The sequence below is a fragment of the Antechinus flavipes genome, chromosome 4 (genome assembly GCF_016432865.1).
Source record: "Antechinus flavipes isolate AdamAnt ecotype Samford, QLD, Australia chromosome 4, AdamAnt_v2, whole genome shotgun sequence".
Lineage (NCBI taxonomy): Eukaryota > Metazoa > Chordata > Mammalia > Dasyuromorphia > Dasyuridae > Antechinus > Antechinus flavipes.
In genome coordinates, this window is record NC_067401.1 from 276,046,533 (window position 1) to 276,063,565 (window position 17,033).

Sequence of the window (17,033 nt, forward strand, 5' to 3'; positions counted from 1 at the left end):
AAAATCTTGTTTCCTACACTGGCTGTGTAACCTTTTAGTGCAGACAATTCTTAAACCTAGAAATTGCAAAGAAAGCACTGATCTTCAATGAGAAAGGGAGTACTCCCTTTCAAAGGGAGTACTTTTTTTCCCTTGAGGTAATCAGAATTAATTAACTTGTCCTGGATCATACAGCTATTAAGTTTCAAATTTCTGATGCTGGATTTAAACTCAGGTCCTCCCAACTCCAAGGCTAGTGCTCTATCTATTGCACTATTTTATAGCTCTTTATATTGATAAAATTATAGGCCTAATTTTTGTTGTTGCCATGTGGTCATTCCAGCTCTTTGTGACCCCATAGACCATAGCACACCAATCCTGTTCATGGGGTTTTCTTGGCAAAGATATTAGAGTGATTTGTTAGTTTCTTTTCTAGTGGATTAAGGCAAAGGTCTAGGTCACACAGCTAGTGAGTGTCTGAGATCGGATCCAGATTTAGGTCTTCCTGACTCCAGTTCCAGTACTCTATCCAGCGAGGTGTCCAGCTGCTTCTCCTCACCCCCCCTTTTAAAATTGGGGACATAGGTGTAAGAGTGGAAAGCTAAGATTCATAGGGTATTCAAGGCTGATACCTATTAGGAGTAATTCAAAGTTTCTATTACCTTAGGGCCCAGGATAAAGGGAAATTCTTTATCTAATCCTTGAAACCTATACATTGGGAAATATTGATTATCCAAATTGAACCTTATAGTTTGATGAAAATTTCCTACTCTGTTTACTTTTTTCCAGCCATATGGAATCAGAAATGCAGGCTGTCATCTATAGGGGCTCAAAAATAGAAAGGATCTTTGACCTTTCTGCTAAACTTTCAAGGATCATCTGGTGTTAATTTGTAATTTTTCATCTTCCATCCAAGATCCTTGACTTCTATATTAGGGTGAAAGGGAAAAATAGTAATTATTCTTTCCTTCACTGTAGTTCATCCATCATAGAATGGGTTTATCTCTGAATCTATCAAACATATAGGTAATGATTAGATTTGTCTTTGAATTTTGAATTTCCTTTTTTTTGTTTCCCTCCTTTCTCCTTTCCCTCCTACCTTTTTCTTTTTTCCTTCCTTCTTTTCTTTCTTCCTTCCTTCCTCCCTTCTTTCCTTTCCTTCCTTCCCTCTTTAAAAAAAAATTTATCATTATTACATGACCATCACTTGATTTTATTCTTATTTTTGTATTCTTAAGAAATTTCCCTGGAATCTTGGAATTGGCAACATTTATCCTGGTTCCCTTTTCACTGTTATCTTCCCACTCTTTCCCCACCCCTCCTTGGCAGTGGTTTCTGTTCTGCTTTCTGCCATCTAGCTTTCACTGGCACGCACATGCACATTGCACCTCTGAGCAACTATTTTAAATATATCAGAATTGTCTCTGGAAGATTTCCTTCATAAAAGTTGATTCCAATCAATTTACTTCAATTCATTCTGAATTACTTTTGACTCTGCCTTTCACGAATCCAATATTTCTGCAATGCATTCTCAAGAGGGTTTCAAATATAATGTTTAGGGATGGAATGAAGTAGCCCCAAAATAATTAACATAGTTGGGCAAAGACAACTAAATGATAAAACTGGAATCCAAGCTACAGATGTACACTCATTTTCAGAACTAAAAGTACCAATCAATTGCAACTCAAGCTTTCTAGGTTGAAAACCTGCATTCCCAGCAGCAGGTCCAGTGTTTGAGTTACAGAATTTTAATGGATGGACAAAAGCCAATCTTGTCACCATGGTATAGTGTATAATCATGGTCTAGTTATGCTTCTATAATTAATTAAAATTGCCCATGGAGGATCTTTGCAGCAGACCAAAGATTTCCTTAATGTTTCAACTCCTCCAAAGCTCATTTATAGGATGTGCTTTTTAGAGCAATACATTTTTTAAGTGTCTGAAAACATTATTAAGAGCTTTACTAAGCTAAACATTCCTTATATCCTCTCTACCTCAAATACCTTATTGTTAGAAACTAGCATTTAAGTAGCCTGATATTTTTTTTTTCTTTTAACCAAGATCTGTGATTTCCTTGGTGTAATAATAAAATAATAATTAATAGCATATTTGCGTAGCATTTTGAGGTTTTCAAAGCAATTTATGTTATCTCATTTGGTTTTTAAAACAACCTTGTAAAACAGGTTATCATGACTTTTGCAGTTGGGGAAAGTGAGGCTGAAAAAGGTTAATTTGTCCATAGTCACATTGTCCTGATTCCAAGACCAGCTGTATACCCACTGTGTCACCTAGCTGCTAATAATAATAGTGATAATTAATAACATTATTAGCATACATGTAGTGCTTTAAGATTTGGAAGGTACTTTGTAAATATCATATGATTTTATAAATATTGCATCATAACTATTATATTGCTGTCCTGATTTTACCGATGAGGAAATTGAGGCAGATAGACATTAAATGACTTGCCCAGGACCACACAGCTAACATTTGAGATGATATTTGAATTCATGTCTTCTTGATTTCAAGCACAGTACTTGTAATCTAGGATTATAAGGAAATCTGAATGAGGAAAATTCTTATCTATGAATGGAGATTGACAACTGATGGGCAATATATAGTTTTTGAGAATGCCTGAGGATATTAGGTGGTTAAGTGATTTGCTCAGGGGGTCACAGCAAGGACTGTCAATGGCAACACTTGAACTCAGGTCTTCTTGATTCTGAGAGTGGGTTCTCTATGGGTGGAGAAAATATTTTAGATATTTGACCTGTTCCTTATCATAATCTAGGAGAAAGAGGCAGAGACAAGAAAGATAGACAGAGACACAAAGAGAGAGAAGCATCAAAAGACAGAAACAAATGAGAGCAAAAGAAGAAAAAGAGAGGACAGAAATGACAAAAATAAAATATCTTAGAATGAAGTATGCTTCATATTTCAGTGGACACAGGTAAATTTTGGAGGACATTTAAGACGGATTTGAAAGGAGCAGCTCATTTCAAATGGAAAGTATTGAAGGAGTGTCTTAAAAGATACCTTAAGGAGGGAAAAAAATATAAAAAGAATAGAAAAAAAATCACAATATGAGTAGCTAAAAAAGGTGATGGAAATGAGATATTACTAATAAGAAATTCATGTACCTACTGTCTCCTCCTTACAAATTCTTTGAGTATAACCTAAACATATCTTGAGAATATTCTTGGTGAAAATGAGAGGGAAACAGATATTCTTTCACAAATTATTTTCCATAGCATGCCACAAATGAATAGACAGGAATGTTGCAATTTTATATACTTTTATCTTTTGCCTTATGCCAGAACTTTCATCTGCACAAGAAGATATATCTAACACTTATCACTGATCTTCTACCATTTAAAAAAGGGTATATATCTGTGAAAAAAAAAAAGCATAATAGTTATGAGTCTTAGGGAGTTGCCTTGTCTTGCTCACTTGCTTTCAGAAATGAAGGCTTATATGACAGATGACTATCTCATGTATTTTTAATTATCTTCACAGTTACAGTAAATATATTTAATTATGGTAATTTTGAGGAAGATTTTACAACAAGAGTTTCCCTACATCAGGGAAATCACAGCTAAACATAGTATCTCTAAAAAGTTTATTTAAAAAAAACCCCAGATGTTTACATAGCACTTACTATGTGCCAGGCACTGTGCTAAGTGCTTTACAAATATTATATTATTTGATCCTTAAACACTGGAAGGTAGGTGATATCATGACTTGTCCAGGATCACCCTAATAATAAGTGTCTGAGAAAGGATATAAAAAACATAGGTTTTCTCCATTGTATTAAAAAAAAACTGGAAATATAGGAAGGGAAAAGATTGTGAAGAGCTTTCCATATCAGAGGATTTTATTATTGATTCTGAAGGAAATGGAGAAACAATGGAATTTATTGAGTAAGATGGAAAATCAGTGGGGAGCATAGTGGTGGGAGTGACTTGCTCAAATCTATATGTAAAAAAAATCTATTAAATGTTAATTCTTAATCCTGAATGTTCTTTTAGGAACTTTTAAAACTACACAATGTTATTTTTACTATGAAAATAACATGAAATAATTAAAATGAGATAGAATCAATTGATTTTTCTTGGAATGTTTCAGACATAGAATAAAGACCTGGCAGTACATTTGGGATGTTAATGTGAAATTCCAAGAACACCAATTTTATATATAGTCAATATATGCCAATGCTAGCAGATCCTTCATATATATACAGTAAGTAATTTTATTTATTTGCTTTTTTTTTTCCTGACAGGCAATTGGAGTTAAGTGACTTGCTTAGGGTCACACCATTAGTAAATGTTAATTGTCTGAGGTCACATTTGAACTTGGGTCCTCCTGATTCCAGGGCCTGTGCTGTGTTCACTTTGCCATCTAGCTGCCTCTGAACAACTAACACTTTGTTATCCTACACTTATCACTGAAGTCTTATCATTTTTAAGAATGGATCATATCCCTGAGAAAAAAAGCAATGACACTCAGAAGGGGCCTCAGGGAGTCACTTGGTCCAGTCCACTTGCTTTCAGAAATGAAGGCTTAAATCACCCATGACAGATGGTTATCTCCTGTATTTTTAATGATTTATATAGATGGAGATTGCCCCTGGCAGTCTGTGTCAGTGTTTAATGATTCCAATGATATGATCTTCTGTAGGATCAAATCAGACTTACTCTTCTGTAACCTAAACCACATTCTCTTCCCTGTCCTCTGTGGAGAAGGAAAGAAAACTGTTTAATGTCACCTTTTTAATAATGCTTACAATCTGAGATCCCCTAAGGGAGGGAGTGTATCTAAACTTTGTACCCTACTACAAAACTCATTATACAATGAGCATTTATTAAATGTTTCTTGCTGCTTATTGTAATGGATGAATTATGACTCCACACTCACTTAAAAAAACCCCACAACAAAAATCTTACATATTCCAATGTATATTGTCTGTCAGTTATCTTCTCATAAACTTATATGTCTTTTGGAATTTTGTCTCCCTCTTTCTAACTACAGATTGTATTTTAACCTCAATTTCATAACCTGGACTGATCCACTCATCTTCTTCCTTAGACTGGGTCCTTCAAGGGATTAATATGTCATCATTTGAGATAATTTATTAGACTGTATCATGTGAGTACTAGGGTGACTATTTAAAAGATGTCAACATCTATGTAGGCTAAGAATGTCATGTTTTTTTAAAAAAAATCCACTCCATACATTGCTTTTGCCTTATATCATGTGAATTTATAGTCTCATCACTTTTCTGCCTTCTCTTAGAAGGCTGGCTCTTTTAATCTTTCCTTGATTTTAGGATTTCATAGGCCATATGCTTATTTTCATAATGTATAATAAATATCAGGTGTTTTGTAAACTTCAGCATACTATATAATGTTACCTATTATCCTTCACTTCTGGCTTACTGTTCATTCTGTTTCATCACCACACCAGGAATAAGGCAGGACCCCATTCTGAGGCTGATTCAATGATTAGTGAATCTGTCTAGAACCATCATATCATGAGAAAGCCCAGCTTTGAGATTCACTTTTCACTGCCCACTTTTGGCTCACACGAGCTTATTTCAACTGCAAACTGGCTGCCTAGCTTTCCTGGGGGATGGACTTAATTCAGAATCCTACTCAATGTATTGGCAAGTCTTTATACTACCATAAGAAAACCTTGCAATCAGCCCATGCTTTTCACTTTTCACTTCCAGCTCATTCTCCTCTGACCTACTCCACCACTAATCTAGTTATATGGTACCTGGGTGGTATCTTCCTCTTACCCAATTTACCATGTACACAATAAATGTGTATTTTTTCTCTTTCTCTTTCAACATATACTACAGCAATTGCAGATTCATGCTTCTGACAAAATAAAGCTTCAAGTTAATACAGATAAAACATACTTCCAAATAATGGAGAAATATGGGCTTAGGAAAGCCAGCCTTTACAATTGATAAGGGATTTGTGTCATGTTTAGCTAAAGGACTCACAGCTTTTCCAAAAGTCTCTTAAAAATGAAACAGTTGAAGTTTATTTACAGACACAGCATTATTGATGGACCTTGATTCAAATATATTTTAATATAACCTTCAATTTGCAGACTTGCTGGAGAATGAAAGCGAGAAATTAAGTAATCATTCAGACATGGTTTTCTTGGCTCAAATGCTTGACCTATTCTAGTTCTAGTGCCAGATTAAGTCAAAATTTGGATAGACATTCCAAGAGTTTTAATCTTTTTCCAGTTACAAATCAAAAGGTCTTTTATAATATCAAGCTTTTCAAATAAGATTGCATCAGACACAGTATGAAAAATAATGGGAGGAGAATCAATGCAAGGTGGAATGCTGGACAGAGGCTTTTGATGGTTTAAATTCACCAATCATTTAATTCTTGGAAAGTGGCATAAAGTGTACCAGTGACTATAGATATGAAATCTCAATTTCAGGTATAAAACTTGATAGAATCATCCCTACGAGAATCCCCATTAGAAACTGGTTTCCAACATTGTTTTTTATGAAGTCCTAATCATCAATCTCAAATTCTCTGACTCAGAATTTAATGATTTCAAAATGTTTTCCTTACATTACCTTATGAGGTAGGTGGTACCAGTACTAGTATTCCCATTTTATAGCTGAGAAAATGGGCTCAGAGACATTGCAATTTGTCTAATGTAGAATTCAAATACAGATCTCCTGATTCTAGGACTAGAGCTCCATTCACTACCTCACCTTGCATTGACTTTCCTTGAATTAAAGGATTATAAAAGGCTTAAAACAAAAGGGCCTAGATTAGTGGCCCGTATCTTTTTAATGACAGTATAATTAAATTATGAATCTTTGGTAAAGAGAAACCATGATCTATGCAAATCACACTGAATACTTGGGCCAAGATGTTTCTTCATCTCTGGGTTTGAGATATCTACCCACAAACTCAGGCACTGGTCCCCTAGTTCATTTCAAAACAATTGGAGTTATGCAACAAGTCAAAGAAATAGGTATTTGTTAAGTACTAAGGATAAAAAGAACAAAAATAAGACAGTTCCTGCTCTCAAGAAGCTAACAACCTACTGATGGGTAGGGAAACAACTTGTAGGTGGAAAAATAAATCAAGTACATATACACAAATTTTTTTTATTTTATTTTTTAAAGTACAGACCTTAGGGGGATTCCTCCACCTGTACCAATCTATATTTCTTTTTAAAACAAAACAAAACAAAACTATATAGTTTCAGAGAGGAAGCAATTTCTACTTCGTAGAATTTCTTAGAAGCATTTGAATCTTACATTTGTGCATGGCCATAATATAGTATGTATTATTATCTTTTGATAAGTTATCACTTGACTTCGTAAGTTGCTATTAGAAGGTAGGAACTGTGTATAAACACACCCTGCACAATTTTGGGGGGACCCAGAAAGACATTTATTTATGTTTGCTGAATTGAATCGACAGATAATGTAAAAACAAATCTATGATGAAGAACATTAACCAAGTTTAAGCTCTTTCTTTTTTTGTTTCTCTGAAAACCCAGTAGGGGTATGTGTGTGTATGTGTTTGTGTATGCCCCACTCTTTCCCCCAGGGAATAAGAATGAAGAAGTCTTTTCTGTGCCATAGTTTAAAAGAACACAGAGGTTACAGTTTATTTGAGTCCTTGTGTTTATACTGCTACTTAAATTACTCACATTTGGCTTCAGTGACAAACACGTTCATTAATTCCAGAAGTTCACTCTATCACTATGTGCAACAAATATTTGTTGAATGAATGAACCCTGCTTGAACATCTGTACTGCACTACTCTAGTCTGATTTGAGAGACTACAGATGAATAAGAAACAGTGCACCATGAAATGAAAAGTTATAGGGTCTAAAGCTTTGGATGGAAACTTCACCACAGACTGATTTAAAACATGGGTATGTTGAAATAACTTTCAAAATACTCATTTTTTCAAGTAAAATCACTCTGGGGTCTCCCGCAGAAAAATTAACTTCTCTAGGTAATTAGGATTCTCTTCAAGATACTTATTTGATAGGAAAATAAAGACCTTCGAATACTGGTGGGAATCTTGGCTACTAAGTGATGAGAAGCTAATGATTTACAGTGCTGAAAATAGTAGCACTATTCTAATTATGTTGACACATGGGCTGTTACAATCGGCACTCAACACGAAAACTTTTGTTGATTAATGAATGAGAAGAGTTAACAGACAACTAGTTTGAGTTACTCACTGGAATAAACTACACTTCTATGTCCATATGTACTTTCCTTTGTTGATGACTGACTGTAGTACTTAGTTTAAATTTAGTTAAACTTAAAAAGCATTTATTAAGCACTGGAGATGTGCCAGCCAGTTAGGCACTGGGGATACAAAAGCAAAGGCATTTTTTAAAGTGCCTGTCCTCAAGAAACTTATATTCTACTGAATCTTAATTTCCATGCAGATACTGTCTTTAGGGTTGATAATTTTAAAAAAGATCATTTCTTTCCCTTTCCAGGTTATTATGATAAGAATTCTTTCATTTCTCCAAGCCTCATTAATTTAGCTAAGTTGTGGGTGTATTTTTACTGATCTCACTTTGAATCATATCAAGGTTGCTTCTAAGCATGTCTCCTATTCCTAGTCACTCCTGGGATGAGTTCCACAATGTCAATGTTTAAATCCTAGGGTTTCAGATGCATGTCTGTGGAAACAGTTGTTTGTTTGTTTTGATTTTTAAAATGCTAACAATATGGAAAAGCTATAAAACTTAAACAATGAACTTCCTTCGTGGATAAGTTTGTTTTTTTTTTTTTTTTTTAATCAGACTATCACAACTACAAGTTTCTTGAGGGAGGGGATGGTTTGCTTTTGTCTTTGTATCTCCAGTGTACAGCAGGGGTCCTGTGGCATAGTAGATAATTCATAAATACTTGTTCAAGTGTGGTCATATAATCTTCATATTGGGGATTCAATGCCCTTTACTCCCCAAGTCCAACAATTGCCTATAAAATGACAAAAATGTTAAATCAGAATTAACATAGAACAAATGAACCATCAATTTTACTTTGTCTTACAATAATTTCAGAAAATTTAAAAATCTAATTCCTTGTTTCTTTTTGGAATAACAAGGACTGAATGTAAATGTCTAGTTCAGAAGTACTTTTAAATTAATTTGAAACAGAAGACAAAGATTACTTTGAAAATTCTCTGTTTTTTTCAGCTACAGAATATATTTTTATTCAAATAAAACTTATAATATTAATAAATATTTCATTTTTCCTATTAATTTTAATTTTAGAAAAGTTTTTCTTGGGAATGAAATGTTTGGAAATGAAAAATTTGATGACTCAGAAGTAAAAACTGACTTTTATGAGCTAAAAGATTTTTATAAGTGTTTCAATATTATGAAGGACAGAAAGATACAGAGACAGGGATATAGAATATAATTTGTTATGCATTATTGAAAAAATTAAAAATTCTAGTGTTTCCTCATTATGAGAATGGTTATCTGATAGTGGAGAAGAAGAGAATAAAAGAAAAGATGATGAAAAGAAAAACAGATCATATGAGGGGAAGAAGTAAATGAGTATATTTGTCACAGAGAGTATTCTAAACATTTTATTTTCATCAGTTATAGTGTTTACAGTTTCCAAAATGAACAAAATTTGTTCACTTGATAATCATTATTTAGACTCCTTAGTGTACTTGTTGTGTCAGATTTTATTAACACTCATAAGGATGCTAAATTCTTAATGGCTGCTGTGTAGGATTCACACTTAAAAGTATAAATTATATTATTTCATAGATTTATCCCATACTTTTTACACTATAGGGTTGTAAACTGTTGTAACATTCCCTAATAGTAGAATTTTCATTCCTCAGTGTAATTTTTATTAGGAAAAAAAAAAAGCAAGTATTTGCATAAATAGTACCTTGTACAATGGTGAAAGATTAATGATTAATTTGTAAAGAAAGAATGCCACTCTAAATGTACACAAATTAAAATATTCTCCTACATGCTTATTCATTTTATACTTCAAGAAACTAATGGAGAAAAAATGACAAAAGGCAACTCTTTATAAGGCCACTGTGGCTAACTCTAGGTTACAAGAGTCAATACAGCAGCCACTTTTCAATTTTCCAAGGTGTCTTGAGGTTAGAAGTTGATTCCACTAAGGCAAACATCAAGTAATTTCAGTGTTGTCTGGAAGACTGAATGGCCAGATTTCACAACCATTTCTTTCAAATGTATTGTTCAGGTCGGGGTTACTTCATAGCCAGGTCAGTCAAGGCATCAGAGACCTTGGTGTTGACCTCTGCTGAAATACTTGCTGGGATGATATTCAGATAAATGTCATACTGCTGGTCCATGCCAAGATAGCTGTCACTCATGAGATAAAGTGTGTAGATATACCTAAGATATAAAAATAGAACAACACTGTATATTAACAAATTTTTTTTTTTAAATCTCAGGATTCCATTATACTTTTAAGTTCCTCCCAAAGAGCTTTTGATTATGTAAGTAATATCTATTAATATTTACCATATTAGAAATTAAAATGTCTTACTATTATCATGAAAACAGTTTTGCCCTCAAGGATTCCTTGAGCCTCAGGGGACCACCAGGAGCCCCTGGACCACACTTTGGGAACTGCTGCCATAGACTTTCCTTTTTCTGGTGAGGTAAAAAAAAAATCTAATTCTAAATCTTTGGGAATATTAATTATGCAGTTCATCTTACCTTCCAGATACTTCAGGAGTATAAAAAGCAACCGAGATAGAATTCCGATTTCTGATATACCCCACTCTTTTCAAAGCAACAAGTTCTTTTTTATCTATCTCTCCCAATATCAAAAACCACCCTTCATCCTTGGATTTGGGAAATCTAGGAGCAATAGCTTTGCTATCTTGCTTTCCCTAGAACAGAAGAAAAAAAAGTTGAGTTAGCAGAGTTGGGACTTTTTTTTTCCAGCTTAGTTCTTGGTTATGTTTAAAAAAATTACCCTTATTTTGTTTTTTGAAGATAAAATAACAACTCACATTTACATAGTGCTTTCAAGTTTGCAAGGTACAACCTTCACAACAATCTGTGATATAAATAATGCCAACACTATTATTCACATTTTATAAATGAAGACAGTGTGGCTTTGGGAGACCGAGTTGACTTATTTGTGGGCAAACAGCAAGAAAGTATATGAGATAGAATTTGAAACTAAGTCTTTTGTCTATCAGTCTAACTTTTTTTCTATTATATCATGCTGCTTCTTAAAGAAATATACTTAACAAAAACAGGTGGCCTCAACTTTTCCCTATTTTATCAAAATTGAAATGATTTTGCTTAGGCTTCAATGAAAAATTTCAAAGTAAAACACAGAATTTTTATGGCTATACCTATGAAGACAGATACATATTTTCACCGACAATAGGATTCCAGAGAAGTGATATGAAGAAATTGCAACTGGAAATGATGCCTTAGTCGTGAAAAGTTACTGAAATAGTAAGCACATTTTTTGGGTATATTACCATAGGAGGGAAAGAGTAGGGAAAAGGCCTAATGACCTTTTAATATTAGTGAGAACTTCTATTAGAAGTAGGGAACTCTGTAAAATCCAATTAGTAACTAAAATGAGAGAAAATGGCTTTATCCTTCATGTATTATGTTATTAAAAATAAATTCATATGTATGAGTTTTAATATTCTTAGGGGAATCAAATTAATTCAGGTGTCAGAAGCAGAGAAGAACAAGTATTTAGAATTTTCAAGTAATTTCTGAGTTACCATATTACACATGTTAAATCCTTTGGTAGTGGACAAATGCCATGTTAAGAGCAATGACTAATGTCGAAAAACCCTGTCTGCTTAAAGCTGTTAGAGAAAAGAGAATTCATGAATTACATGACAGCATTAGTCATCTAAGAGATATGCATGGTGGTGTGTGCTGGTATCTGGGGCAGAGAATTTGAGAATGGAAACTGAATACTATACCTTCTGGTACCCCATGTGGACTCTCTGCAAGTTGACCTGAAGCACATACTCTTGATCAGCATGTAACTTGATCCATTTTTTGTCATCTCGTCCATCTGTTGCCAAAGTTGGGATACACAGTTCATTCTGTCCCTCAGCTGAATCCCACGAGCCTTTAATGCTCAAGTCAACATCTATCACTGGCAAATGAGACAAGAAATTCCAAGCCTAAAAAAAAGAACAAATATGAAACCCATGTCAATTAAAACTGGATGATTAACTAGAAAATATTGTGTTCTGTTGTTTGAAAGCTTTATTAACATAATGAAGAGGATATAAATTTTGGGGTCATTATCTGAATACCTGATCTTATTGCTAATATTACCTAGTCAAACAGTTTATGAACTGGGATAGTCCTTTACCACATGGCAAAATATTCTGTTTTAAAATACTGGCCAGAATATCAGAATATTTTTGAGAATTATGTATCATGACACTCTTCTAACTTCTAAAGCAGAAGGCATATCTTGAGGATAAGAATTCAGGAACCTATCACCCAACCTGAAAAATGCTCCTAATATAAGCCAAAGGTATAAAGTGTTATTTTTAATTTGGTAGCAATCACTGAATATTGATAATCTGAAATTTTTTCAAGGCTTACTGACAATAAAAGTTAATTTTTCTGGATTTGGTTTTAGTTTTCTGAAAGGAAAGCATTTCATGGTGCACTTGGTTGAGTATTTGCTCTAGGAAGAATCATGCATTTTGGCATATTATTCTGAGAAAGCCAACAATGAAAGTATATGTCAAAGCAATGGATAACAATGAACTTTGATGGTTTCATCCCTGCTTTTTTAATTGAAAGATAGCAGTGGGAAATGAGGTTACAATTCCCAAGTGAAAGGACATTGCAAAAAGGCCCCAAAGCAATTTTATAATTAATTGCTGTTCTGGTTTCACAATATTTACTGTGATAGTAGTGCCAATATCCCAATAAAACCTTTGTTTAATCACAACTTTAACAGTTAATATCCTAAAAGTCTTCAAGGATGTGTGGAAACAATCTTTTTTAGTTTTTCCTACAAATTTACTTGTAAACTCTAACTTTGTTTTCTGAGATTTTTTAGTGCTTGTACAAGTACATCCAATTGAAATGAATTAGTTTGATGAACCAAATTATCCCTAAGGAATCTTTAAAAAAATGTAAATCCATGCATTATTTTTCAGAATTATTGAACATTTCAATTTCCAATCTATGCTAGTCTTGGCCATCTCAAATTATGACATATCATATCTTATTGTGAAATGATCACAACTTGGAAGCAGCTATCCATGCTGTGCTTCTAGATTGACTATGACAGGAAGGTACCTGCAGCACACCAATCACTGAGTGGAAATCAAACCCAAGAGTTCTTTTTAAGAGTATCCCAAGTGGGAAAGGAACATGATGTTATATAAATACACACATTCCTGTTTGAAATACTCAATGTTGTGAGGCAAAGCAAAGGCATTTTCTATAGAAAGTGAGATTTCACCTTTTTCTTCCCCATATTCTTGCCATCAAAACAGTTGCCAAGATAACTCCCTTTTCTAGCTTGGTGAGATATTATTTCACAAAGGCAGAATAAAAATGGAGTTTGTCTGTATAAGCTTTAACCTCTATATAATTCATGTTTTTGAACATACAAAGCATACATATTGTCTATTTGTGTGTGTGTATACACACATACATACATATATCTTCATGTATATAAAGCGTGAGCTATTTTTGAAGAAACTGCTAAGACATTTCAATACCAGCCAAACATATTTATCTGAGGATTAATCTTCATCTATTGAATCAGGCGAGAACACTGCCGTGCATACAATTATTTAATTAGCAACCAAATCCTCTGCCAGTCAGCAGTCGTTCCAGGCATACTGATGGGGCAGTAGATGCAAATCTCACAGTCGTACTGCTTTTTCTCATTACTACTGCAATTAGCACTTAAATTGATGCTTTAAACATACTAATTTCTGGAATAATTCAGGATTTGTATGTTACCTGGGATTGCCTCACAGCAGAGACGACACCAGATTGCTCTGCAAATTGAAGCACTTTTGAGCCAAATAACCATCATCATATCAGACAGAGCCAATTTGCATTTGGTTTTAAAGATAACAGAATGGCAATTTATGCAAATAAATTAAGTAAGTTTACTTCTGAGTTCTCCCTGAACTAATTATAACAATGTTCTAATTTTTCACCACATCTAAAACTTGGACTGAAATCAATGTATGTTATGTTAGAAATCTGTTGTTGTTAAAAGAAACCTTGTTTTGATTTAAATAAATTGTCTTTATTCAAAATTTTGATGGTAATTTAGTTAGAATACAGACATTTATTATGGATATTAAATTTTTTTGGGTGCCAGTTTTGGGTTCAACAGAAACTGAACAGTCAGGCAATTTTACAACCTGTTTTACTTTTCACAACCCAAGTACAAAAATAACTTCTTAAGAAAACCCCCCAAACCACTTGGTTCTAAGGTTTTCCTTCTTTCATATCTATATGTGCAATATGTGAATGTTATGTTTACTGAATGTTAATTTCGGGATACTTCGGACTAAAAATTGTTTAAGAAATAAAAGCCTGAGGTATGCAAAGTCTTTCTTGCCAATATGTAGTTTTTACCCTCTCAGAAACATGAAGGGATGACTCACATAGTTTTTCAACAGAAAATAAATTCATCTTCTTACATAAATCATACTGTGAGCAAAATACTGAGTTTCATTAAAAATTTTTTTGAAGTTCTAGGAGCATTGATATTGATAACATATAAAATCTGACAACATTGCTAAAAGAAAAAAAAACAAAATAAAACAAAACTGCACCCCTATCATCATTATAAAAAAATTTACATTGAAACTGGAAATGTGTTGGTTATGCTAAAAGCTGGTTCACACTTCCCAGGTGGTTAGGAAGCCAAAGTAATAAAAGTTACACAAGAAATGGGCTAAATTAGTGGTTATTAGGAATAAAGAAAAATGAGAGCAATAAATTGTAAAAAGGGCAAGAAAATACAATTAAAATTTAAAAAGGGAAAAATAAAACAAGGGACTAAAAAAAAGTTCGGAAAAGTTCTCATGTCAGTCCATTCTTCTGCTTCCATGTAGAATTCCAGATTATTCTGGAAGGTTTAAGGTATTAATTCTACAACTTTCTTTAACAATGGTATCCTTGGGACAAAGACCACATATCATTGAGGATGTTCTCACTGATACCACAAGGTTATTTTGAAAGGAATGCAAAACTATTCTTAAGATGGCTTCTATTCTTTAACTACAACACACACATGGAAGAGACTATTACCTGTGTAACATATGTAGTTTGAAGTTCTCCATTTACAATGGAATTGAATATTTTCTCTTTCCCTTCACAAGCAGCAATTAATTCAGGAAGGCACTCGATGGGACCTTGATAACCTCCAGGTGGACCTTTTCTTTTTCCTTGGTTCCATTTCCTGTGAATATAACAAAAGCATTACAACATAATAATTCTAGCTCACCATAAATGAAGATTATCTGACAAAGAGCTTATTCTATTCAACAAGTCATCAAGCATTTATTAAGCACTTAATATACAGATCAGGTACTGTACTTAAGCACAGGAGATACAAAGAAAGGCAAGAAGTTAAAGTGTGGAGAGGAAATCACACTAACATGTACACAAAATTTTTTTGACAATCCTGTATTATTTTTCATAGGAAATTATACTAGAAAGTGGTGAAACTTATCAGAAGAAGGCTAATTGCCAGGTGATGACTATTTTCAGTCATAGTAATTCATGAAGATTGTCTACTAGAGCATATGGAAGAGTGAACTGAATCACAGAAATTTTGATCCTTGAAGTACTGAAACAAGCTATTTCAAAGACACTTAATCCCTGAAGTCATAAAATAACTGCTGATTATTCTACAACTACAGTGAATGCTCAGTAAATATCTATGGGCAGTGAGTGAGTTTGTTGGGAAGTTAATTTCTTTCAGGATACAAATTTAGTATTTCTGGATGTGCATTAACTTTTTCAAGCTATTTATTAGTTTTACCACTTCTTGGGGTAGGCATTTTTTTTTATGGTCAAAAATGGACCTCTATACCAAAAGTTAGGACATACAAATCTCACTTGTTTAGGAGAAACAAATCCTATTATTTGTTTACATAATAAGCAACAAATGGAACAGTACTAACATTATGCCATTATGTAAATTGGGGTGGGGGGGAGGACTTTAGTCAAGGAGAGGAAAATTGGACCTAGAAATCACTTGTTGTGGAGAACTTCCGCGCAGAAACTCCCTCTATCAATGCAAGCTGGCATTTATAATCTAAGAGTTGCCTAAGATACAAAAGGTTAAGTGACTTGCCCATGGATACACAACCAATATGTAATAGAATTATGAGACAAAAAAACAGGTTTTCTTGATTCTGAAGTTTCCTTTTTTCCTACCATGTCACACTGCCCATCAGCTATGAGACATAATAACAACTAGCATTTATACAGAACTTCAAGGTGCATGAAATTCTTTATAAATACTATCTCATTTTATACTCATAACAACCCTAGGAAATTATCATCAGCTCCATTTTACAGAAAAAGAAAACCGAGGCAGAAGGAGGTTAAGTGACTTTTCCAGGTCAAATAGCTAATAAATACCTGAGGCTAGATTTTAATTTAGGCCTTCCTGATTCCGGGTCTAGTGTTCTAATCTACCTGTTGCCATCACCATTGCCACCATTTTGATTTCTTCTTTCAGTTGCCATTCATATATATGTGACCCCAGCATTAAATACATACTAGATATTACTAGTATCTTTTTCAAATGTTAATAAAACCACTTTGCTCTTGGTGTGCTATCTTACTCAATTTAACAGATTTTTAGATGGCCTTGGAATGGTCATAGACCAGTTCTCGGTTACTGCTCTTAAAGAATGTTCAGGAGTTCTCAGTACTTCTCACAATGTCTCATGGACTTGTGACATTGTTTTTAGTTACCAAGTCTTAACTGATAAAACGAGGTTATCTTAATGTCAAAGCATTTAGCAACATGAGTTTAAATG

General features: G+C 33.7%; 1 protein-coding gene across 1 annotated transcript in view; it reads right to left on the reverse strand.

Annotated features, from left to right (window-relative positions):
• Positions 1-6,000: 6,000 nt before the first annotated feature.
• The window catches only part of ASCC3 (activating signal cointegrator 1 complex subunit 3), a 307,241-nt gene continuing 296,208 nt past the window's right edge, over positions 6,001-17,033 (reverse strand). The window contains 4 exon segments of the mRNA XM_051997447.1: positions 6,001-10,386; positions 10,714-10,889; positions 11,958-12,164; positions 15,289-15,439. Coding sequence (XP_051853407.1) covers positions 10,239-10,386; positions 10,714-10,889; positions 11,958-12,164; positions 15,289-15,439 — 682 coding nt within the window. The 3' untranslated portion in view covers positions 6,001-10,238.